This window comes from Rhinoderma darwinii, chromosome 6, assembly GCF_050947455.1.
Source record: "Rhinoderma darwinii isolate aRhiDar2 chromosome 6, aRhiDar2.hap1, whole genome shotgun sequence".
Lineage (NCBI taxonomy): Eukaryota > Metazoa > Chordata > Amphibia > Anura > Rhinodermatidae > Rhinoderma > Rhinoderma darwinii.
This window is the reverse complement of record NC_134692.1, coordinates 110,300,910-110,328,100: the sequence shown is the minus strand read 5'-3', so window position 1 is coordinate 110,328,100 and position 27,191 is coordinate 110,300,910. Positions and strand designations below refer to the sequence as shown.

The following is a 27,191-nucleotide window of genomic DNA, read 5'->3' as shown; positions in this document are numbered from 1 at the left end:
ATGTTTCTCCATAGATAACAGGTAATAGCAGGACGACACTTGTGATCAGCTTAGGCTTCATTCACATCTGCGCTAGGGCTCTGTTCCGACTGAGCTTTCCGTCGGAATGGAGCCCTGACAGACACAAATGGAAACTATTGGCACCGGATGCGTCACCACTGAAATCAATAGTGATGGAAACGGAAAACTATGGTTTTCATTTGTGTCGGTCAGGGCTCCATTCCGACAGAAAGCTCAGACGGAACGGAGCCCTAGGGCAGATGTAAACGAAGCCTTATAGTCAAGAAACCCTTTTAACAAGTAGAGATTGTCTAAAGCGGACAAACCCTTTAAAACAATAAATTTTTCACACAGCAGGTCTTTTCATATTTCAGCAACTACTTAGTCATCTTCTACATCATTTGCTTCCTTCCAGATGTCTTTATAACTGCATATTTTTCACACTTATCAGACAATGACAACGGACAATAAAAATAAGTAACTGCATCCTTAAATGTAATAATTGGCTTAACAACCAGTAGCAGAAATTGCGACTGTCTGTGACAAACCTGAAGCTTCCATACATCAAGGTACAATCTGCCAGTGCCTGGTCCGCTGGGCCAGCAGCTACTCCACCGGGACCACCTCAAGAGGTAGTAAACTGGTAACCTCCCCACAGCTAAGGCCAGAGCCCTGTATAGGGGTTAGAGGGTGAAGACCGAGGAGGCTGATTCGATAACTCCCTTAGAGGTGACCCCAAGCCACACCGGTGGATTAGTCCAGTCAGCAGGTTGTGGAGGGTCCACAATCTTTTGGTCATAATAGTGGGGCCTAAAAGGAGGCACTATTACTTGTGTTTCCGTCAGGTCAGCGTGTTCTGCAGGTCTCTGACACGCAGGATCGAGCGGTTACCGATCACATCGATACTTCCGGTCACTGAACCAGTCAGTCCTGCTGACCTGATAGATTCAGGTCTCAGCGCAAGATACAGCTGCTCTGTATACAGAATATAAAGCAGCTGTATCTGAATTAAAAAAAAAAAAAAAAAAGTAATTAGAAAGTTGCACCAAACACACGGATACACATTTTTATTAAAAGAAAATTCCAAAAAGGTGTACATAGCCTTTAAAAGGGTTATTCCCATCTTAGACATTCATGGCATATCCACGGGATATGCCACAAATGTCTGATAGATGTGGGTCCTAGCTCCCGCACATATCTGCAGAACAGTGTTTTGCTTGGTTTACACCGTATGCAGGTGGAAAATGAATGGAGAGGTGGCCCTTCTCTTCATTGATTCCCATGGGAGTTATGGAGACAGCCATAAAACATCTGATAAACGTGATCTGGGAGAGTACCACTATAATATGCATTTTGCAAACATTGCAGAGTTGAAGAAAAATATCGTTGCCGACGTGACGATGGGAAATACAGATACAGCAGTAATCTGGTCACGGTAGCCACTAGCTCAATGGGTTTTATATTTATATATAATTAGTGGTCTAACATATCTACCTCAGAGATAATATAATTTCATATAATCCATCATAGATTATTCTAAAAAACTGTTCCTAGTGCCAAAAGAACACGTATACTGCATTTTAAAATTATCAAGAACTTCATTGCACAAAGTTCTACAGAAAAGCTTCAAAGCCATCTGTGGCATTTGCTTCACTTCTCTTACTGGTAAATGAAAAGTTTGTTCAATATTTCCTTTATTGTGAGTCATATAGGAACAATCTCTAACCATGATGCTTAAAGGGAACCAGCCAGTAGGTTCCTCTATATATTTTATTTTCTTCGTACACAGGGCAATATGCCCGGTATACAAATAAAATAGGGTTTACATTATCTCAAGAGTGTAGTATGACTCCAGCATGTTCATCTCTTCTAGACAGACAGCTCAGGATGCCCATTACTTAAACAGAATTTTGGGCAAATAGTTCCTGGATGTAAGCATTTGCTTCCATGTCTCAGTAAAATATGCCGCTTGCCTTTGAGAAAGCAATATGATCAACACACACTGTTCCCTACTAAGAGAATAGGGTTCTTTAGGACCCCCCATTTTCGTGTTGTATGTAGGGCTTAACACCCTGTACACAAACATTTCTATGCTCGCCGCAATAAGATAATTAGTGTGACTTACAAGTGCAATTTAATAATGAATAGAAAGTGTGGATCAAAAGGAATCTGAGGTGTACCGTCCACGGCCGCGGACCATCAGGATTACTCACCCCCCGACGGCCGCAGCAATGGATCTGTGAGCGTTGGCCCGCATCTCCCCCCTAGGAGACAGCAGCGCTCACTTCCGCTCCGTTCTGCCGTGTTCCGCAGGGTGCGCATGAAAATAATCATCTATTAGCTCATGATTACCCTAGACTATAATAAGAAGGGCCCTGCCCCTTTACTCCTTGCCTGAGCGTTGTGTTTACCCGTGTTAAGTCTTGCAAATGGTCCCTTAGTGTTATCCTTTTCCCAGTGTTGGGATACCGGCTACCTGTATCCCATGCTACCTTTGTTCCTGTACCTTAAAAAATTTGAGTCGTGTTGTGCCACCGGTCACGCCTGCTGTGTTACACCACGCTTGGTGTCTGCTGCCAATGTCCCATCTGAGCCTAGCCGTTGCTACTGTCTGAACTACTACAGGTACCCTTGTGCTTGGACTATATATACACATTGACTTGGTACACTGTTTTGCTAGCTGATATCCCGCTACGGTGGAACGGCACGGTGGGTCCACATACCTACAGATCTTGACATGAGGTATCATCTATAGGACCGCCTTTAAAGCCTTCTCTCACTGTGGATGGTCAGACACCACGCATATAAAAAACAAAATACCCTAGCCTACTTGAATAGCACCATCATCAGGTCGATTACTTGACAGAATACGGCCATCTACAAAAACCCAATAAATTTCCTACTCTAGTCAGGAAAACATACTCAATGTCCAGGCAGTTGGTAATTTATTTGCCCTAGGAGGAAGGATATTAACCAATACTAAAGCTGGCCACACACATTAGATAAATGCTGGCCAATTTTGCGAGATCGGCCTACTATCGGTGAGGGTTCTGGTAGCGGCTTATTGCCCTTTCTTCATTAAAAAAAACATTTATGCTCAGCCTAGCAGAGCGTGCATACTTATGGTGAAGTCGGAGGGAACAACTATCTTAAGTGTAAGGCCACTGTACGAATAAAGAGACGGTGGAAGAAAAAATGGGTGCCTATAGGAACTTAGAAACTATGCTTGTATGCAAATTATTTAGTACAACGCGATCATTTACCAAAGTGTTCTCTTAAAAGATCTAAATTGAGAGGAAGGGCGTAGGGAAGTGTTGCAAGCATTAGAAGAATTGACTATGAAATGATGAGGAGACCAGAACAAAAAGCACGGCGCCACATAGTGCAGATGACCAGAGGGATAAAAAGTATATCGAACATATACAGTGGTGCTCTCACCTGGGAGCGATCGAAACCAGGGTTGCGTGCTGCTGCCAAGACCTAAAATCGGTAAACCATCCGGTCACCGCAAGGATAGTAGAGTGAGAGGAAGAAAACAGATCTTGTTGTGGCGCTGCCACACTTCAAAGCAGATAAAACCGTGAAATGGATAGTCACGTAACGAAAAAATGATTTATTGCTAACAGTGGCAACGCGTTTCAATGCATTGAAACGCGTTGCCACTGTTATCAATAAATAATTTTTTCGTTACGCGACTATCCATTTCACGGTTTTATCTGCGTTGAAGTGTAGCAGCGCCACGCGTTGCCACTGTTAGCAATAAATCATTTTTTCGTTACGCGACTATCCATTTCACGGTTTTATCTGCTTTGAAGTGTAGCAGCGCCACAACAAGATCTGTTTTCGTCCTCTCACTCTACTACTCTGAAATGATAAAGAATATTAATGCAATTCTTGGAAACAGTGTTAGTATATTGATAAAATTCTATCCTCCATCCAATTTCTTATGACTAACGCTTCATTCCAAAATGACTGAACACTCCACTGCGGTACTTACTGAGATCAAGTACATCATCTGTCTTTATCAGGTCCTCCTCCCGTGTCAAAGGAAGCTGAGTCTCTGGCTCCTTCCGCAGTTGTAGTGACAGCGCTCTTAACATGAAGAAGACTCGGATTGCCTGAAATAAAGGAAAGATCATGATATATTAAAATGGCGTAATCAGTGTTATTTTTAGATTAGTCTATACGTACAGAAATGTTGTGTTTTGACTGATCTGATTTCATGGTAGAACCATTGCATTGTCCACATAGGTATAAATCAGTCAGTTATCATTTTCATAATGATGTTACAATTCGAGCATATCAAAAGGGAAATTCTCAGACCAGCGATTTTCATTAAATTAGAAACAACTATTTCATTGTATTCTTCTGAGTATATTTTAGTGCAGGCACTGCCCTGGGCACATTCTATGTCGGTTTCTCCCAACATATTTTCCAAGAATTATGAATACAAGGGTATTGACTAGCAAGGGAGTATATACCATAGAGGCTGCTATGGGGCCTTGGAGATATGGGGCCCCAGTCGAAGATTGCTTTATCCCTTTTCTGAGGGATGAGAAAATGTGGTGAATTAAGAGACAAACAAGCATAAAGACCAACTGTCCCAAGTTATCAAGGATGTGAAGTCATCACCAGAAGAGGGGCCCAATCTCCTTTATGTACACCCCTGATAACGGATGATCTTCCTTATAGTATGGATGTCTGCTCACTGCTTTGCAGGTAGGAGCTAGAAGAGCACAGCCAACTAGCCTATTAGTTGGTCAAGCATTTCATCATAATCTAGGTAAATAAACTTGAGAAGAAATGTACAGTGCCTTGCGAAATTATTCACACCCTTAGTGTTTTTCCTTTGATTTGATTTAAAAGGGATTTTTTTGGGGGTTGGACCATTTGATTAACACAACATGACTACCAATTTGAAGGTGCAAAACATTTTTTACTGTCACACCATTAAGGCAAAAAAAAAAAAAGAAGACAACTTTAATGCGCGTAAGTATTCTCCCCCTCAAACTACATTTTTTTGTGGACCACCTTCTGCTGCACTTACCGATGTAAGTCTCTTGGGTAATGTCTCTATGAGCTCAGCGCATCTAGACATTGTGATTTTTTACCTTTCTTCCAGACAAAAAACTGCTCCAACTCCTACAAGTTAGATGGTTGTGTTGGTGTACAGCAGTCTACAAGTCATGTCACAGATTCTCAACTGGATTGAGGTCTGAGCTTTGATAAGGCCATTCCAAGACATTTATGTTTCCACTTAAACCACTCCAGTGTCATTCCAACGTTAGGGTCACTGTCCTGCTAGAAGGTGAAACTCCGTCCAAGTCTCAAATCTCTAGCAGACAGATACAGGTTTTCCTCAAGAATTGCCCTGTATCTACTGGCAATTTGTCCTTTAATCCGGATTAGTTTTCCAGTCCAGTAGCGGCTGATGAAAAACACCCCCACAGAATGCTGCTGCCACCGCCAAGCTTCACCCTGCCACTGGTGTTCTTGAGGTGATGGGAAGTGTTGGGTTTACACCATATATAGCGTTTCCCATGATGGACAAAAAGTTAAATTTTAGTCCCATCCCCAGAGAACCTGCTTTGTGTTTGGGAAGTCTGACACATGCTGTTTGGCGAACTCAAAACTTTCTTTTTTCTTAAACCACTTTCCGCCGCAGCCAGTTTTATTTTTCTGTCAATAAAGCCGTATGCGGGATTGTTTTTTTGCAGGACGAGTTGGAAATTTTCACAGCACCATTTAGTGTACCATATAATGTAGTGGGAAACTGGAAAAAAATTCTTTGTGGGGTGGAATAGCATGGGGGTTTCGTTTTTACAGCACTCACCATGCAGTAAAAACAGCATGCTCAAGTTATTCTGCGGGTCAATACGATTACGTCAACTACGGAGATACCAAATTTATATCGTTTTTTTTATGTTTTACTATTTTTAGGAAAAAAAATGGATTCTTAAAAATAAAATTTGAGTTTTGTCGCCATATTCTGAGAGTCATTACTTCTTTTTTTCATCAGATAGAGTGGTATGAGGGCTTATTTTTTTCCGGAGTGAGCTGTAGTTTCTATTGATACCATTTAGGAGTACATGAGAACTATAAAAAAAAAATGGGATTCTGGCGATTTCATTTTTACGGTGTAAAAGCAGGGCTTCATAGAAGTACAAAGATGGCAGACCTGAGGGCCTTCATCAGGCCCCCAGGCTGCCATGCCAACGGCACCCCGCAATCGCGTCGTGGGTGGCCGTTGCAATGTTACAAGGGGCCGCCCCCATTTCTAACTACTTAAATGCTACAGTCGCTATTGACCGCGGCATCTAAAGACTTAAACTAGCAGGATCCCGCTCATTACACTGAAGTGTCAGCTGTAAGATACATCAACAACCACCAACAATACTTGTTCTATGGAGGGGGCTCAGCCGGCTCCATACTCCTCCACCGGACGTGCGCCGTATATATATGGCAGATGTTGGGAAAGGGTTAAGCAATGGCTTTTTTTCTGGCCACTCTTCCATAAAGCCCCACTCTGTGGAGTGTACAGCTTATAGTGGTTCTATGGACAGATCTTTCCATCTCTGCTGCGAGTTCGTTCACACAGAGCCTTTTGGCAACGATTTTGACGCGGAAACAGAATGTTCTTTCTTGCCATGGTTTCTGCCTCTGACCTCCCATTGAAATAAATGGGAGGTAGAAAGAACCCGCAGCGCTAGTTTTTGAGCGTTTATGCCACCGTTTTTTTGTGAGCAAAAAACACAGTGAAAAATATGGACTACAAAAGAGCAGGCAGTTCAAAATCTGCCTCAAACTTCCTAAAGGAATTCTAACGCAGAATTTTTTCCGCCTGCAAGAACTCTGTGTGAACAGTGCCTTAACTGGAATGTGTCACCTTTATTTTTTAATACCAGACGGTTTTTATTTTTGGAATGTAGATTTTTTTATTCTATTTTCTGCACAGAATTATGGAGTCAGCCATATTGCCTGAGCTGCTGTTAATAGCATTTAGAGATAAGCTTTACAGCAGCCACATGGCCCATAGGAGCCTGTGAACAGTAGCGGACCCATTGACTTCTATGGGATAGTTTTCTAGGCATGCATTGTGACCCGTGTAGAGGTTATTCTGCTGGAAGGGATAGGAGGGAAGCGGTGTCACCTATTGTCAATGGTGGATCCTGTGTTATCTATATAGAGGTGTTACCTTTCATCGTAAAGGTCCTCTTACACCGGCCAATTTTGTGTCGTTGATCGGCGCTCGTTCGCTCCTGTTACAAGGAGCTAGTATGGGGATGAGTGTTCGTTACTCCGATCGCACGTCCCCATACATTATCATCATGTCGGCAGCGCGTCAAGGAGATGTGATGTCAGCAATGGCAGTATGTTACTTTTTTAAAACGATACGATCAGCAGATGAACAAGCCTGATGGACAGGCTGAGGGTAGGGGGCTATGGAGAGACACTATTGTTTGAGTCATTTGCTAGAGTGATTAGTCAGGACAGGACCAAATTATTGTTCGGTGAACAGAGAAGTCTAAAGGTGGTATTACACAGCCTGACATGGGCTGTGTAAATGAGCGCCCATCAACAAGGCAGTTCGTTGATCGGCACACGTTTGCTGCTTTCACAAGGGGCTAGTATGGGGATGAGCGCTCGTCCCTATACATTGTCATCATGTTGGCAGCGCATCTCCGTTTACACAGAGGTGCTGCCGGGAACGATAATAGTTTAGGCATTTAAAACGATGCAATCAGCCGATAAATGAGCGGTTGCTCATTTATCGGCTGATCGTTCCCCTGTTTACACAGGGAGATGTGCTGCCCGACAATGATAATATTTTACACATTTAAAACTATACAATCTGCTGATGAATGAGCGTTTTCTTGTTTATTGGGTGATCGTTACTCTGTTTACAAAGGGCAACTATCAGGAACGAGCGTTCTGAGGACGCTCATTTGCCCGATAATAGGCTGGTGTAAAAGGGCCTTAAGAAAAAATTATTTGTGTTCTCATTTCAATATAGTCTCCTAGCAGGAATGATTAAAAGTGAATATAAAACATGGGCACGTTTTGGAGGCAGATGAGTATTTGACGGAGAAAGCTTCTAACCCACCAATTATACCGTTCAAGTGATGTACAAATCTTAGAGGTGAGATAGCAAGAAGGAGATTTCAGGAGGCTAGACGTAATTGGCTGCGAGACCTTGTCCCCGGAAATTCTTTTATATTGGTAAAAAAATTCACCCATTTTTTAAGAGCATTTGCACACATATGTATTCCCTGGGTACAGAGAAAGGTTGATTGGCCATATAAAGGAATGTGCATCGGGGAGATCCAAAACATTTATTGTTTGTAGCATTACAGCAAGTGCTTGCCCCAGTAGATAATTGTGACAGGCGCTAGGACCTTTGGAACTGAATGAGAGGGATGACCCATCGTCTTTACCACTAATGTTTTCCATCCGATTTGCTTGTTTGTACAGTATGTACAATAGGATTTGATAGTTTGTTAATAATATTGATAGATTTTTTTAATTAGTCCCGCTGACGCATGGTTGGGGATTTAAGTGTGACCACGCTACATCCAGGAAGGCCGTGAGAAAGTGTCTGGAGTACGTGAAACGGCTGTAGGCCGATTGCTATGTGCATGACATTCTAATGTCTGCAAATAAAGTGCAGCGAATGATCTCCAAGGGTGAGTGACGCAAATTTATTTCTACACTTGTATATTGTTGGAAGTGACACCACCCATACATGCAGCTGAAGTACCACAGAACCCAGTAGTGCCAATCAAAACCTTCTTATGATTGAAGTGATAGGATATTATTTTATACCATCCTCTGCCCATAATAAAGATTTTTAAAAGTCCCGGGTAACCCTTAAGCATAGCTCAATTTTACCCTAGTAGGTAAATAAAGCCATTGAAAAAACACAAAGAAATATTTCACCAAAATGTTCTATTTATTACACTATTTTTTAGTTGAGAATATATTTTCCTGTATTTTCAAAGAAACAGAAGGAAAAAAAAAAAATCAGTTCTATATGCTATACAGGCTATGTAGTCTTCGTATAACGATATATTGTGAACAATCCTACCAAGAGCTTTGTATCGGAACATAAAATGAGATAACTCTTCGCTAACAGCCCCTGCTGGTCTCAGTTAATTCAATAGCAAACCAATTGTGCTTTGACAGAAGTAAAAATTAGCCACGTTTTCTGGAAGAGTCGATTTTCTAGTACTTCCAGAAACATCAGGATTTGTTTTCCCTGTTTTTCAGATTCAATTTTGCGTGACATAGAAAAGCACTTTACGGTAAAACAGAGAATAAATTAAAACATGTTTCATCTTCTGGAACAAAGTGACTAGATTCATGGTCTCTAACTCGATCGGAGTAAGAAATTCAAGCCGCTTCCCAAAACTAAATCAGCGAGATAATATGAAGTTTACAGGAAGCCTTGAAAAAATAGGTACGAGGTCTATTATTATTATTATAGGAGGAAACAGATATTCAGTACCTCTTACATTAATGTTACAAAATTATGGATGAACCCATATGCATGTCAGAACATTTGTAAACAATCCCTATATCTTGTAGTCATTGTGCAATGCTAAGGGGTCAAATCGTAACAGCCTACACAGTGATCTTTGCTTGTGCTAGCCTTGAAGTTTAAGTGCTCCATTTCTAATGTGTAGGACACCTATATGTGTTTGCCGTAGTTATTAAGAGTACAGCCACCCGCCTTCCACAACAGACCTTGCCATAGTGCCTCGGAACAGTCACCCAGAATACAGCAAGGTATCCACCCCCCTCTAGAACAAAGAATGCCGCAGTGTTCCCCAGAACAGAGACATCCACAGGGCCCCCTGGAGAAAACAATGCCAGCCACGTGGCTCAAGTTTTTTGTGATGGGTTCTGCAATATCCTGGTTGGAGTCTGTGCACAGGGCTCCCCCGAACACTACAAGTCAAAGGGCCCCAGTTCTTACTAATAGGCTCGGTTGTATTCTGGCTGTATTTTTCTTACATAAATTGTTAACAATCAGCTCAAATGAGCAGCTAAAAACCTCCTTGGTGTAGATTGAGGAAATTATTGCACTTTACAGTGCTCTCATATGTGGTGAAAGAACTTGGCAGGTAAGCACGCTCAGCTGTTTCTGTAACTGCTCATAGACTGTTAGGCCTCACGCACACGAACGTATTTTTTTCCTCCCGTAAATACGGGTCCTTGGTCACACGTATTCGACCCGTATTGCACCAGTATTTACGGACCCATGCCCGTAAATACGGGTCCGGTGTCACCAGTAATCCACCTGTAATTACGGGCACGTTTTCGCTGCAAAATTACACTGCAGTAATCGGCAGCCCCTTCCGTAGTCCCTGGATGACGTGGCAGTCCATGTGACCGCTGAAGCCTGTGATTGGCTGCAGCGGTCACATGGGCTGAAACGTCATCCCGGGAGGCCGGACTGGAGGAAGAAGCAGGGAGTTCTGGGTAAGTATGAACTTCTATTTTTTTTACACGTTGATCTATATTGTGATCGGTAGTGACTGTCCAGAGTGCTGAAAGATTTACTGCCGATCATTTAACTCTTTCAGCACCCTGGACAGTGACTATCCCTTGACGTCGCCTAGCAACGCTCCCGTAATTACGGGTGCACACACGTAGTCACCCGTAATTAGGGGAGCCCCATAGACTTATGGGCCTGCCCGTGCCGTTATTACGGCCTGAAATAGGACATGTTCTATATTTTTCAACGGCACGGGCACCTTCCGGTAAGCATACGGGGAGGTACCCGTGGCCAATAGAAGTCTATGGGCCCGTAATTACGGGCAGTAATTATGGCCCGTAATTACGGGCGTTTTTACGTTTGTGTGCATGGGGCCTTAGGGTATGTTTACACGCACTGTTTTCAGACGTAATTCGGGCATTTTACGCCTCGAATTACGCCTGAAAAAACGCCCCTAATACACCTACAAACATCTGCCCATTGCCTGCAATGGGTTTTACGATGTTCTGTTCCCACGAGCCTTTATTTTACGTGTCGCTGTCAGAATATGGCGCGTAAAATGATGGCTCGTCAAAAGAAGTGCAGGCGTTTTTCATTGACTCCATTGAAAAACAGCTCCAAAAACTTCTGAAAATCAGGAGCGGTTTCCACCAGAAAATATCTCCGTATTTTGCTAAGCCGTGTGAACATACCCTTAGGGTATGTTCACACGGCTTATTTTAAGCCATTTTTCGGGCCGTAAACGTTTCTAAAAACGGCTAAAAAAAAATCGGAAGCAGAACGCCTCCAAACATCTGCCCATTCATTTCAATGGGAAATACAGCGTTCTGTTCCAATGGGCCGTTTTTTTATGCCTTTCAAAAAAACGGCACGTAAAAAGACGCCCGCGAAAAAGAAGTGAATGTCACTTCTTGGGACGTTTTTCATTGACTATAGAAAAACAGCTCCAAAAACGGCCGTCAAAAATGCTGCCAAAGTCGCGAGTGGCTTAAAAAACTTCTGAAAATCAGGAGCAGTTTTCCCTTGAAAACAGATCCGTGTTTTCAGACATTTTTGATTTTGTGTGTGCACATACCCTTATGGAGAACTCCATGCACATGTACGGCAGCTTCACCCAGCTTCTCTATTTATCTTGTCCAGCATCAAACTAGCAACGGTGCATTGGATTCCCATTCTTGTGACCGGTGGAGTATCGGTAGTTGGACCCTTAATCTAATCACTAATCAGACAAATGCCTTTCATCGGGCAAACCCTTTAAAGGGAACCAGTCACATCAAACATGCGGTTCAATATAAGGCCGTATTCACATCTGCATTAGAGGCTTAGTCGCTGATTACTTAAAAAATCCTGGTCAAAACAGTGCAGCATGAAGCGCTATTTTGTCCAGCACAATGACGGAAACCAGACAAAACCGATTAAAAATCAATGGCTTTTGTCAGGCGCTGTTAGTGTCCGTCAAGTGACGGATCCGGCACTGCCGTCATTTTCATTGTTCTGCACCTATGAAAAAGCAGAACAATGTAAATGACCAACGCAAATGTGAACAGAGCCTAACCTGTTACTTACAGATTTAAATTCCTGCTTACTGTGGCCTAAAGAGTCCTGGTGGTGGTATCACTGTGATTAGTATGCTTACAGAAATGGCTGCCAATGCAGGGAAGGCTGACCATCAAAAGTTGAGACCACCCACTGAACTCTTTAGCACACAATGAGCAGGGTTTTAAATCAATAAATGACATCTTACCCTGAATGATTTCCCACAAAACTGTAAACAGTATTAGGCCCCATGCACACGACCGTTTTCTTTTTACCTCCCGTAAATACGGGTCCGTTGTCACACGTTTTTAACTAGTTACAAGGTTCTAATAGCACTAGGTAATGGTGTGGGTGCATGTGTAGGGGCCCAACCCGATCCAGTAGAGAAACAAAGTACTATGCACACCAATATGGAATTATTTATCCAAGTAAATAATTTATTTATTTGTAGCCAGTGACGACGTTTCGGTCAAAACCTTGACCTTCCTCAGGCACTTTAGTCAATGCTGGTCCTGCGTGGCTGGCGCTGTAAGATTGGCGGGTAACCGCTGTGTCATTTTACGGACTCTGCTCCCATACTTTATAACGGGAGTATGACCCACAAGTGTGGACGGCTGTCCATGCCTGTGATTACGGAATGTGATTACGGGCAATGTTTTATGTATGGGGCCTAAGTGTAAGTTCAGACGTAGCGTAAACACTGCAGATTTTCCACAACATATTTTATTGCTGAAAATCTTCATAAATTGACTTCAGGTGCGGTTTTTTAATCCAAAGCATGTCAATTTATGCTGCGCAATCGCTGTTTTTCTGTTGCGGATTTTCCCCATTGAATTCAATGGGGAGGTAAAACCCGCAACAAATCGCAACCGCATAACTTAGATGTGATCGATAAGCACTCGATCCCGCATGCCAGACACACGCGGTAACCGCGGTCGCTGAACCAATCAGTGGCACTGACCTGACGGATACAGGTTACAGCTAGTGTGTACCCAGGATACACATCCGTGTGCTGTCCATGTTTCATGCATCATTTGCTAGAGACATGCAGAGAAATTGAAGAGAAAAAAGGAAGTGCTTGCAGAGGAGAATCACGGACGTGAAAAATGGATGCCACACGCAAAGCACAGTGGTGGCACACAGACATGAAATGCAGGAAATACAATCTGTTTTTTTGCGCAAGCAAATTGGACACGCTCGTGTGAATGAAGCCTAAGACTGTATATATCCTTTTTTGATTTGAATAGCCAACATAAACCAGATAGCATGCCAACTTGACAGATCAGCCTGCCAGTATAAGAGTAAGTAGTTTGTTCTTTGATGGTTTCCGTTCTCGAAAAGACTCAACATTTGTTTCTGATTTAACACGTAATGAAAAAGAAAGTTGTCAATAGGAAACCACAATAACAACTTTTGGTATAAAGCAGCCGCTCTCTTTAAAGTAAGTGACCTTCCTATATACAGTAGAAGGGAGGGGTTTCCAGGAACTGAACATGAAAACATTCAGCTAAAACCAGATTTTCACTTCACACCTTTCTAGTCAATGCTCTCGGCTTATTTTCTCAGGTACTCCATCAATACGGTCACGCACTATGTAGAACTTACAGACAAAAATACAGGAAAAGAGGTTTGTACATATCTCTATCTATTTTACGTGAATTTTTAAAAAAAAAAAAAAAAAGATACAGAGCTCAATTTTTACTTGGAAAATTGCAAAAGAATAACCTAGAAAAGAATTACAAAACCTTATGTTTTAATTATATTGTGAAAGATCTTTTCCAGGAGGCCTCACAGATCACAGTTATAGGTTCAGGTTTACATTAATTTACTTTGATCTGTTTTTCCTCTCAAGATAATACTTTTTGTTGTTGTTAGAATGGCCCTCTGACGATAAGCTGGTCACAGGGTGTCCCAATGCTGCGACTCCCCCCCCCCCCCCCCCCCGCAATAACTTGTAATCCGTAGGAGAACCTGGCAGTAAGTGACTCAATATTATACAAAAGAAGAAAAAAATGAATGAAATTGGAGAAGCCATACATTGTGTCTGTATTAAAGGGAAGCAAAAATCGGATGAAACTTTTTTTTATATCTTAAAACGTAAGCACTGTGTACGCTCAAACTACTTAACCATTGTGCGGGATCCTTTTGCATTCCAGTTATATTTTATAGTGTCATTTTAGAACATACTGTACCTTCGGGCTAAAGTTTCTCTGCATCCGACAAACAATTGTAGTTTGTGATGTTATGATCTTTAGAGCGTCTGCATTTCCAGAGAACTAAACCAAAGAAAATGCTTGTAATATTCATGATGAGATGCAAACAAAGTATTTTACTGCAGGCAGCTCTTACACTGTATGAAGCTTTTAACACTTTTCTATTACAACTATATAAAAAAAAAAAAATATCTGCGTAAGCTTTATGACAGAAGTAATACATATTAAACTCAATATAACAGGAAGTGGTTGACATCCCTCTGACCAGACCTAGTGGGTGGTTCCCCGATTTTTTTTCACCCTTTATAACTTTTTTCAATATTATTTTACTACTCCCTCTGCTAGTCCGCCACCATTATTAAATTAGTGCAGTATTAATATTTTATCAAGCTTGAGGCCTATATTGACTCAGACGTTACAAATGCGTATTCTCCAGTGGTCTATTTCACCCCAACTTATACAGAAACAAGATTCAAGGCTCTTTAAAGGGTCTAACCCGTTGTGCCACTCGGGCCATTTTTAACTGCATCCGAGTGGCACCCGATAGTCTTCATGGACCCATTCACTTTAGCGGGTGAATCGGGGCCGTGAAAACTGACCAGATTCTCCGATCCGAGGAAAGATAGGACATGTTCGATCCTTCCTCGAATCACTGACGGGACTCGGGCGGCACACACGGTCGTGTGCATTAGGCAAAATATTGACACAGAGTAGTCACCTATAGGTGGCACTAAAGTAGACAATCTGTTTAGGCCAGCTACCATAGAAACCTGAGGAGGGCATATACATACAACATACACACAATCTACATTACTCCTAAACTCCATGTTTGGGCTCTTGTGGATTTCTCAATATCCTTTTCTTCTTACATCAGTGTAAGTCATGGCACCAGAGAATGTTTTTGCAATTCCATACTGTCCATTATGCAAACAGTTTCTGTGAGGACACCATCTATTATATGACCTGTGAAGACCAGCATCACCATCATATATGATTTTCGGTTATATAACTGTAGGCAGACTGTGTATTTCGAAAATTAGGTTAGCCCACTTTTATCTATTGGAGGTTTCTGACAGACTGGGAGTAAATGGAGGATTTTAGGTCCAATAGACTGACTACTGTCATATCAAGTCGCTCTAAACTAGGGCTGGGCAATTAATCATAAAAAAACAAAAACCGAAATTCAGCACAGATAACAGAAGTCATCTTGTGCATTTAGTCTTTTTCGGTTCTTTTGCCAGTTTCAACTGTATTTACCAGATTCAACTGTATTTACATCCTCCGGACGCAGATACAGCTGAATCACATTGACGGCTCCCCGTTCTGTTCCCTGCTCTACTATACCCAGTGTTACGTCAGCTGCACGCTTAGTGTAGACAGGCGCGATTAGGTCACTTCCTTGCACCTGTCTGCGCGGGACTTCTGGCAAATACCGGCGTTTCCGGTATCCTATTGGTCCATGGAGTCCTTAATGCCCACTCTATTTACTTTATGTTTACCCTCAATGCCTGCACGCCATAGCGAGCGGACAGTGCCCAGCCCAATGATATATACATGGATGTTATATACAGGGTTGATCGGGTTCTATACAGGGATCATGGTGGTCCCTGTATATTACCCCCATCATCCTCCCTGTATATCTTAGCCATCAGCCCTGTATATAACCCCAACCATTCCTGTACATAACCCCAATCAACCCTGTAAAAAAGATCGTGATTTTGATTTAAGCAATAAATGCCTAGCCCTACTCTAAACTTTTTATCTGCAATCAGAATATCGCATTGTAATGCATTGGTATACTTGGTGTAAAACCGACAGGCAATCTATTAGGCCACACCTCTGGCACGGCCTAATAAGGCATATAGCCAGGGCGGGCCTGGGGGCCTTTGTTAGGCACCCAGCTGCCACGGCAACCTGTCGGTGATCACGGACCACTAATCGGTGACATAGGGAGCCCCCCCCCCCCTCTGTCAAACCACTCTGCGATCGCTATTAACCACAGCATATAAGGGCTTAAACAGCCAGGATTGTAGGTTTCTCCAATCCTAGCCGTCGCAGCGGGAGCCTGGCTCTCATTCACAGCTGGGCCCCCGCTTCTGTGCCCGCCCAATTACAATCACATACATGCAAGGCAAAATGCGCATTTAGCTGTCTTTTAAAGCCGTGCATGTACCTGATTATACGCCAAGGGGTTAAACTGCGGACTTTCATAGCAAACAAGAAAGGCTTTGGCTGCTAAGAAACATTGTCCTACGTGTAGCTTGTAGAGGATCTGTCACTAGTTTATGAATTCCCGATCTCCTAACTAATCTAATAGGCGCTTTCCTGCTAATAACTACAGTGAGATGTATTTTTATTTTTTTTTTAAACATTTGCAGTTATGAGCATTTTTCTAAATATGCTAATGTGGATCTAATAGCCAAATGGGAGGTGACTCTTTCTTTTCACTCTGGGCGTGTAATGTTTTCTGTGTGACACTGTCCAATCAGCATACAGCTTCTCCCCCTTCCCTGCCCAGCAACACAGTGTGATCATATAGTATACAGCTTCTATTCCCGACTGTGTATTCAACTGGTGAACTGCGATCCTGGAGTCACATGAAAGATTAGAATCTGCTCGTTCATATGCCACGAGAACCACAGCCCGAGATATGGCTGTTTGAAGTCCTCCCAGCCTCACTTATACTGTTACATAGTTACATCAGTTGAAAAAAGACACAGGTCCATCAAGTTCAACCTTTCTCAATAAATTACCAGTCAATTATTGCTTGATTAATTATAACCCGCAATGCCAATTGTCAGTAAATAATCATCTAGCCTTTTTATAAATGGTGACATAGTATCTGCCATTACTACCTCTTGGGGTAGTGCGTTCTATAGTTTGACTACTCTAACTGTAAAGAACCCTTTCCTATACTGATGTCTGAAATGTCTTTCTTCCACATGCAATGAATGTCCTCTGGTCCTTAGTAGAGTCCTTGGAAAGAACAGATTATGTGCTAGTTCTCTGTATAGACCACATATACTTATACATACTAATAAGATTACCATAAGGAGTCTTTTTTCCAAGCTGAACAAGCCCAATTTTTCTAGCCTTTCATTGTAAGCGACACTTCCCATCCTATTTAATAACCTTGTTGCCTGCCTTTGAACCCTCTCCAATTCTCCTATGTCCTTTTTACAACGTGGAGCCCAAAACTGAATTCCATATTCAAGATGTGGCCTTACAAGGGATTTATAGAGGGGTAATATTACATTTGAATCACAGGTTTTTATCTCTCTTTTTATCTCTCTGTGTGAAGCAGCTTCATGCTGATAGGACAGCGTCAGAGGCTGTGAGTTAGCGCCACCTCAGGAGAATCGCTGCGGTTACCTCCCACTTGTCTAATAAAGACTCATTTACATATTTAGAAAAATTGCTCATAACTTAAAATAATAAAAAATAATTAAGACAATTTTCACTAGCATTATCAGTGTGACAGCGACGATTAGATTATCTAGGAGATCGGGCATTACTAAACTAGTGACAGATCCTCTTTAAGACGTCTGCTTTTGAAAATTTACTATACAAAAATATTTTACGGTCGTGTAAAAGAACAAATTTATCTCAATGGCAGCACAAAACATTTTTTGTTGTTGGTTAGAAAATATACACATCTGTTTCCTTTACAATATGACGGGGTATAATTTTGGAAAAGAATACATAAATGAGATATCAAGACATCAGTGGTTTAAATTAACAGCAATGGTCTTCGATGTAGTAATAGTACATTCCAGTGAAGCAAAAGAAGAAATTATGACTTAAGCAATTTCAACTCATATGTGTATAAAAGGATTCTAGGAAATGCTCTGCTTGCTTTCAGCGAGGAGGGAGTCACTCATGTCAAAGAGAAAAGAATAACTGGCAATAACGCAGTCATTCAGATGTGTTTTCCTAGAAAGGTCACGTATTTTCCAGCAAGAAGCTCCACTTGGATGCCATACTGAAACAAATCGAATATACAGCAAGACTAGATTGGGGCTACCATAAAGGAAGACAGACAAAGATATAATCATGGATTAGCTACAATACGTACATAAATCACCAATGTGTAACATTGCTTGTGTAAAGTGTAGAGTGAAGAAATAAATCCATGTCGTAAAGACTAAATGCACTAAAACGCAGGAATAAAGATGACGGTAACACTGAAATAATATGTGATTGATAGATCATTATCTTAGTCGAGCAAAGAAGGAATTAATGTATAAAATATTTCAGCTTTGTTTCACCTCTTTGAAACAGATAAAAATATATTAGGAAACTGATCAAACAGCAATTCCCCAAAACAAATAATCAAAATCGCTCCCTTTAGTACCCCAAAATAATGTACCCTTTTGGCTCATTGGTGCATATGGACATGATAATGGCGGGCTACTGCAAAGAGAGGCTCATGCGCAAAGCAGCCGGGCCCTGGCTGTCGCAGCGGCTGCATTTGGTAAACGGGGTTGTCCAGTTGAAACAACTCTTTAAAGGGGGTTCCTACCAAAGTGTTGGACCCCCGCTGACTATGGACTTTCATGGGATATCTAGCTAAGAATGGGGGGGCCTGGTCCACCATTTCGAGCAGAGAGGTAGCCACGTATACGTGGCTACCCTCCATTAAAGTGGAGCGAAGTATTAAACAGCAACTAACTTATTCCACAATCATGTTGAAAATTTTATTTACACATCAATGTGGTGCATTGATGTGAAGTAACTCACGTGTCTGGCACAGTATCGATGTGCCCGTTCACTAGCAAGGACATACGCAATACGTCAAGCGAGTGCAGTCAGAAAGATCATAGCCGGTTACTATCATCTCCCCATATTTACAGCCTCCAGCGACCCCAGGGGGTGATACAGGACCTTTTCTCCATGTGATCATCCTTCTTACCAATCAAGGAACATATGGGCCTGCAGATTGTCACATATAGGCTTCATTCGCATCTGCGTCAGGCTTCCGTTTATGGGTTCAGTCAGACCTCTCCATCAGGGGAACCCATGAACGGAAACCAAACGGAAACCAGCGCTTTCCATTTGCATTACCATTGATTTCAATGGTAATGCTGCCTTTGCAAATGGTTTCCGTTTTCCTCCGTTCCTTGAAGGTTTCCGTGTATTTTTGGTAGAATCACTAGCGCAGTCGACTACGCTATTGATTCCGCCCAAAAAAAAAGGAGACCTTATGGAACGGAGACAAACGGAAACCATTTGCAAAGGCAGCATTACCATTGAAATCAATGGTAATGCAAATGGAAAGCGCTGGTTTCGGTTTGGTTTCCGTTCATGGGTTCCCCTGACGGAAAGGTCTGACAGAACCCTTGAACGGAAGCCCGACATCGATGTGAACAAAGCCTTGGGGGGGGGGGGGTGTCTTTTTTTTCCCCCTACGACAGGTGTGAGAAGATGAGAGGTTGCACATCTATGACACCCTTTGCGTCTAATCAGGCCATTTAACGCCTATGCCGCAGATGTTTACTGGCATCTGGATCTCACAAGATTTTTTTGTATATTTAGATCTGGTGAATACAGCGTTGTGAAAACTTTTTTGTCACCTTCCCAATTTCTTCCATTTTTGCATATTTGGCACACTTGAATGTTTCAGTTCAAACTACTTTTAACCCCTTAATGACCGCCGATACGTCTTTTTACGGCGGTCATTAGTGGGCTTTATTCTAGAGCGCCGCCAAACTACGTCGCTGCATTAGAATAAAGTAAACAGAGCAGGGAGACTTGAAATCTCCCTGCTGTCAGCTGCCAGAAGCAGCTGAGGGCTGGGGGCGTCCCTGCTCTGCCGGGTGAGATCGATATTAGTATCGATCTCACCCGTTTAACCCTTCAGATGCGGTGCACAATAGCGAGCACCGCATCTGAATGGTTTTGGAGAGAGGGAGGGAGCTCCCTCTCATCTCACTGACACCCGGCGATAAAATCGCCGAGTGTCTGTGTCTTCTATGGCAGCCGGGGGTCTAATAAAGACCCCCAGGTCTGCCTGCAGCGAATGCCTGCTAGATCATGCCGCAGGCATGACCTAGCAGATGCCTGTCCGTTTTAAACGGACAGGCAGTAATACACTGCAATACAAAAGTATTGCAGTGTATTATAAATGCGATCGGAGGATAGTGAAGTCCCCTAGTGGGACTAGTAAAAAAGTAAAAAAAGTTTAATAAAGTTAATTTTAAAAAAAAGTGAAAAAAAAATAATGAAAAACCCAGCTTTTCCCCTTACAAAATGCTTTACTATTAAAAAAAACTACAATAAAGCAAAAAAGTTACACATATTTGGTATCGCCGCGTCCGTAACGACCCCGACTATAAAGCTGTTACATTATTTAACCCGCACTGTGAACGCCGTAAAAAATAAAATAAAAAACAATGGAAAAATTGCTGTTTTCTGTTAATCCTGACTTAAAAAAAATTTGATAGAAAGTGATCAAAAAGTCGCATCTACTCTCAAATGGTACCAATAAAAACTGCAAGTCGTCCCGCAAAAAACAAGACCTTATACAGCTATGCCGACGCAAAAATAAAAAAGTTACAGCTCTTCGAATGTGACAATGGAAAAATCAAAAAAATGGCTTGGACATTAGGGCCCAGAATGCCAGCAGGGGGAAGGGGTTAATATTATACAAATATAACCCAAGTAAACACAAAATGCTGTTCAGCACTACCAGGCCCCATGAAAAAAAGTAGTTGCCCCCTTAGCTACTAAATAAACCAGTTAAAGAGGCTCTGTCACCAGATTCTCAAATCCCTATCTCCTATTGCATGTGATCGGCGCTGCAATGTAGATTACAGTAACGTTTTTTGTTTTTTTTTTAAAACGTTCATACTTGGCCAAGTTATGAGCTATTTTATATATATATATGCAAATGAGGTTTGAAATGGACAATTGGGCGTTTTTTTTTTGTTATGTCCAACTAGGCGTGTATTGTGTTTTTAACTGGGCGTGTTTACGTGTATGACGCTGACCAATCAGTGACCAGTCAGCATCATACACTCATCTCCATTGATTTACACAGCAGCGACGTGCAGCCACATAAACAGAGATTAACGTTAATCAAGTGTCCTGATAATGAATACACATGAAATCCAGCCTGGACGTCATGTGTATTCAGAATCCTGACACTTCTGAATCTTTTCTGTGAGATTTGCAGCAAGCGAAACGAAATCTCGTTTACCTCCGAAATCTTGCGAGATTTAGTTTCCCTTGCTAGAAATCTCAAAGAAAAGAGTCAGAAGTGTCATGACGCTTCTTTTTACCGCGACACGGTTTTTTCACTCGTGGTAAAAAAAAATCGTCCGCCTCCCACTGAAATCAATGGGAGGCATTTTCTGGCGGTTTGTGACTAGTTTTTTGGCACGGAAACCGCTACGCAAAACTCGTCAAAAAACGCCCAAAAATGCCTCCCAATGATTTCAATGGGAGTTGGATGAGTTTTTTTACCCAGGGGAAAAAAAAAATGTGTCGCAGTAAAAAGAAGCGTCATGACCCATCTTGAGGCGGTTTCCGCCTCCAAAACCCCATTTCAATCAGTCAGAAACGGGGGAAAAAAACGCCTCGATGAGTGTTTTGACGAGTTTTTGTCAAACCACACTGCAAAAAACGTCTGGAGCAGTTTTTGCAGGAGGAATTTTCCTCCTGCAAAAAAACTCAGTGTGAACATAGCCTAAAGAGGAAAAAACTGTGATCCAGCGCCGATTGATTTAAAAGGAAACGAGGTTCCAACTTTATTGCAACAAACGTTTAATATTCTAATGTACGAAGGAGTGGTTGCAATGAATACGTGCCTATGCATTTCGGACAATGCTTCGGTCCTTACTCATGGCATATAATCAATGCTATTGCAGACTCCCAATATTTATATCCGGTCGGTGTACCAAAAACAAATCTCGTAACGAACATGGCATCCGGAAACCAGGAAAGCTGTGCCTCGGCCGTTGTGCCCTGCCTATAACAGGTGTGTACTGTCATATACCTTATGTTTAACATGAAGCGGAGTTTTTCAAATGGATCTAATCGAGAACTGGATGTAAACATAACGGGAGTAATGCAAAGGTGCAATAGTAAAACTGTTACAAATTGTGTCTGGAGACCAACATACAAACTAAAAACAAGTTAGCAAGGACCATGTATGAAGTTTCATATTATGATAGAAATGCTACGATTATAATATATGCATTATTTTGCCTTGTATGACTCACTTGCCTTAGTTAAGGTCCACGATTCCACGAAAGTCACTGGGCAAAAATGGTATCCACAGTAAAATTGCAAACCACTGCTGACCGAAAAGAATACAACGGCTCGTTTTGCATTTGCCAAAAAACAAAAATCTATATGACCTTTGGCAAATGACATTTGGGATAAAATTCTGTGGACTAAGTCAAATGTGGAACTTTTAACATGGGTCTAGTTACATCTGGAATAAGCTATTCCACCATAACAACATCATACCAGCAGTCAAACATGGTGGTGGTCGTGTGATCGTCTGGGGCTGCTTTGCTTCTGCTTCCTGAACAACTTATCAGAATTGATGGAGCCATGAATTCTGCTCTGTATCAGAAGAGAATGTCTGCCCATGAGGTCGTGACTTTGATGCAGACCTATACGTCAGCATGGTAACAGACTGCAAACTAACCATGTATAGTCTAGTCCTTAAGTCATACTCCCATCTATCTGTCCCCTGCTTCTTGTTAATAGATGTTCGGAAGGTTAGCAAAAAGTAGGGGACAGATGGACTGGAGTATAACTGCAAAAGCAGACTATACAGGGTTTGTTTGTTTGTAGTCTGTTACCATGGAGACACTTAGGTCTGTATTGGAGGTGTAGACACAAAACGATAGGACTTTTTTATCAACACTGCTTGCAAAGTTGCTTCATTTTTAATTTTATATGCATTGAAACAACAAAACAAAATTGGTTTCAAGGGTGGACATATGGACAATAACGAAAACCCAATGCAAGTAATACATAAAAAGGAATACTAACAAGCACAAATTATTTTGTTAATGATTTAATATATATGGTTGACAGCTAAATGTCCAATTAAAAACAAATAAAATAATATATGTTTAAACTTTTCAAGACAGATGGAAAAGCAACTTACTCTACGCGTTCGTTCAACATCTCCACAAGGTAGACGCTTGACAAAATCAATACCAGTAAGAGGAGTTCCAGTTGGAGGAAGCAAAATTGATTCATCCATCATCAAATATTCTACGTTCAGTGGCTTGCTCTACAAAGACAAGAGAAAGAAAAACGTTTGACATAAAATGTTTTTCAAACTAAATTAATTATTTCTCCCTAAATAGATTGAGAGAATTCCACTTTTCTACATCGGTACGTACTGCATTAAATAGATGTAAACACATGCCACAGATGGTGTTCATAGGCAGTATGGATGAGCCGCAATGAAAAAGATTTTATTTGTAAATATTTCTGAAAATTATATTCCAAAATCTTTTTTTGGTTAATTAGCCATTTAGTTAAATAAAAAAAATTATAATTTTAAGAACACTCTAAAGTGAATGTACACGCTTGAATACCATTTTGTGTCTTGTTTTTTTTTTGTCTAAATAGGTTTCAAATTCTGTGCGGGTCAATTTCTTAATATATTTTTATAGCAGTCAGAGCGCTAATTTTCTATAACAGAGCTCCAAACCCCCAGCATAGATATAGATGTAAAGGATAAAATGCTGGCTACCTGCAGGGGAGCTTACTGCAGACGGTTTACAAATTGAACACAATGATAACACAGTATGCAGTAAGCTCCCTCTAGTGGTGGCTGCAGTCGAGGTCAATGCAGGGGTTTTGAAGTACTGCAGGAGGTAGAACACTTTCAAGACAAATGTAGATATTAATCAGCACAGAATGTTGGACATATAATTGACAACATGTTAATAAAAGGTGAAGTTTTACTTAAAAGGAAAGTGGGAGACTTGCATGTTGTTTCTTTATGCCCGTCTGCTTACAGTGTGGAGGGCTATCATTTAAGGGCTTTCTGTTCCTAGAAAGTCCTACTTACTTCAACCTTGCAAACAATCCTGATGTTTAATGGAACTGCTGCAGGACATGACTGAACAGTCACATTATCATAAATAAAAATAATGGAAAGCCAGTGATAGGTCACACATCGTTTTAACTGTATAGTCTTTGTTTCATTTGCTGTATTAACGTACCCAAGTTACATCTCTAGCTGGAGTCTATCCATGTCCTAAAGTTGTCACAGTTTATTGCCAATTCATATGGTCATTGAGAAATACATGTCATCTATACAAATAAGTAACTAATGGAATAGAGTCTGCATTCTAGAATATTGCTCACAGGCACTTCCATGAAACATTTTAGAATAAAACTTTTAAAGTGTCCCTCCAATTCTGACCTCCCGCCTGATCGGACATGGAAAAACGCAAGTGTACGCTGAATGATACAGCCGCCAAGACAACTGTACGACACTCAGAGCGTATGTTGCCCAGCACCTGTACCAACCAGAATGCAGTTGAGTTTCTCCAATGTGAGATCGAGCAGGAGATCAGATTTGGAGGGACACTTAAAGGCTATACAGACACTTAGGCTATGTAAACCCATGAGCATTTTTTTATTTTTATTTATTATAAAACAACGCATTAGAGGATTTTAGACATGAATTGTTTTTTATTAGAATTTTATTTTTATTTTTTTAAGTTTTTGAGATACAGTTTCTATGTATTTCTGGATACATTGAAGCTTTATGTTGCGCTCAAACCCGAATCCGTCAGATCAGCGGGACCGATAGCGGGTCCTTTGTGCTTCTGACACGCAGGATCCATCTGTTATCGATCACATCTAGCGTCATACCTTAGATATGATCGATATTAGCTGGATCATGTGTGTCAGAGACACGCATGTGCAGGACCCGATCTCAGTCGAGCCTTTACTTCAGACGGAATCAGCTGAGACAGAACGATATAGCTTCTATGTATACAGGATACATAGAAGCTGTTTCGTGAAAAGTAAAACTTTTTTTTTAAATAAAACTCAGTTTGAAAATGGTTTAAAAACACAAAAAACATTGGATTTAGCAAAAAAAGGAAAATCCTTTCAAAAAGGTGTAGATATTAGTAGATAAACATTTGGCTATTATGTTTGTTCTGCTTAAAGAGGCTCCGTCACCAGATTTTGCAACCCCTATCTGCTATTGCAGCAGATAGGCGCTGCAATGTAGATTACAGTAACGTTTTTATTTTTAAAAAACGAGCATTTTTGGCCAAGTTATGACCATTTTCGTATTTATGCAAATGAGGCTTGCAAAAGTACAACTGGGCGTGTTGAAAAGTAAAAGTACAACTGGGCGTGTATTATGTGCGTACATCGGGGCGTGTTTACTACTTTTACTAGCTGGGCGTTGTGTATAGAAGTATCATCCACTTCTCTTCACAACGCCCAGCTTCTGGCAGTGCAGCACTGTGACGTCACTCACAGGTCCTGCATCGTGTCGGCACCAGAGGCTACACTTGATTCTGCAGCAGCATCAGCATTTGCAGGTAAGTAGCTACATCGACTTACCTGCAAACGCCGATGCTGCTGCAGAATCATCTGTAGCCTCTGGTGCCGACACGATGCAGGACCTGTGAGTGACGTCACAGTGCTGCACTGCCAGAAGCTGGGCGTTGTGAAGAGAAGTGGATGATACTTCTATACACAACGCCCAGCTAGTAAAAGTAGTAAACACGCCCCGATGTACGCACATAATACACGCCCAGTTGTACTTTTACTTTTCAACACGCCCAGTTGTACTTTTGCAAGCCTCATTTGCATAAATACGAAAATGGTCATAACTTGGCCAAAAATGCTCGTTTTTAAAAAATAAAAACGTTACTGTAATCTACATTGCAGCGCCGATCTGCTGCAATAGCAGATAGGGGTTGCAAAATCTGGTGACAGAGCCTCTTTAAATACTAAATCTGCATTTTTCGGCTTTGGCGGACATTTTTTAAAAGTGACAAAGAAGTGCAGCCATATTGGTTGTCACTTTTAAATTAGCTTCTCAAAAACTACATAATTCATCATCATATTCTATAAAAAATTTAAAATAAAAAAAAAGACCGTTTTAGCATAAATTTCTGAGAAATTTACACTGGCCCATTCATCATCATGAGTTGCTTGTTTCCGAGCAAATGTAAGGATTTTTGGACCTTGTAAGTGATGAAAATGCTATAAACAAAACGATCATTAATCTCAAGCGATCGTGCCACTGTAAAATGAATCATTGACAGCGTTAAGATCTGCAAGTTCCACTCATATTTACACAAGGCATTGCGGTCTAGTGCATGGCTCTCATGAGGCAACATGGACGCTCCACACCATAAGAGCAAGGATCATCCTGATGGAAATATCTATGAGATCCTCGAAAACTACTTTCTAAATTTCTGATTTTAAACCACAGATGAACAAAGTCATTCTATGTAAAGGGACCGGTGTTCATAAAGGGACAACCACTGATGGGATCCTCTACTGTTTGTAGCAAGAGATATACTGATCTATCATGAACAGAATATACAGCCTTGTGAATTTGTGAACTTCAGACTAGGTTTAGAGTGGGAAATTGAATGATCACATTTTTAGTACAAGTAATGCTGCATGCAATGTTATTCTTATATAAATGATGACATGACATGGTCAGAGGCTTCACCCCAGGTATGGAAGAGAAGCGCACATTCAGGTATGTGAGAACTTCCAAGTAAAGTGTTGTCGGAGGACATGATAAAACTCACCATCATACTCCTGTACTCATCTTCAAACATGTCCAGAAAAATTTCCTCTCCCTATATGGAAAACAGAAACAGTTCAAAACCAGTCTTCTCCATTTGTTAATGTTACATTATTTCAACTTTCCTGCATCAGGGACACCTGTTTTATGTTTTCTACAGTTCCTGCATATTCCTAGT

At 41.3% G+C, this 27,191-nt stretch overlaps 1 protein-coding gene across 12 annotated transcripts in view; it reads right to left on the bottom strand.

Moving 5' to 3' along the window:
* CLEC16A (C-type lectin domain containing 16A) overlaps window positions 1-27,191 on the bottom strand; it is a 327,820-nt gene that overhangs the window by 135,208 nt on the left and 165,421 nt on the right. For 7 of the 12 annotated variants that reach the window (XM_075830097.1, XM_075830102.1, XM_075830098.1 and 4 more), the window contains 4 exons: window positions 27,018-27,068; window positions 23,372-23,500; window positions 14,227-14,310; window positions 3,998-4,118 (listed from right to left, as the gene is read on the bottom strand). In XM_075830097.1, the coding sequence (XP_075686212.1) occupies window positions 3,998-4,118; window positions 14,227-14,310; window positions 23,372-23,500; window positions 27,018-27,068 (385 nt within the window). The remainder of the gene's footprint in view (window positions 1-3,997; window positions 4,119-14,226; window positions 14,311-23,371; window positions 23,501-27,017; window positions 27,069-27,191) is intronic. The other 5 variants (XM_075830099.1, XM_075830100.1, XM_075830103.1 and 2 more) reach the window with 1 other exon arrangement.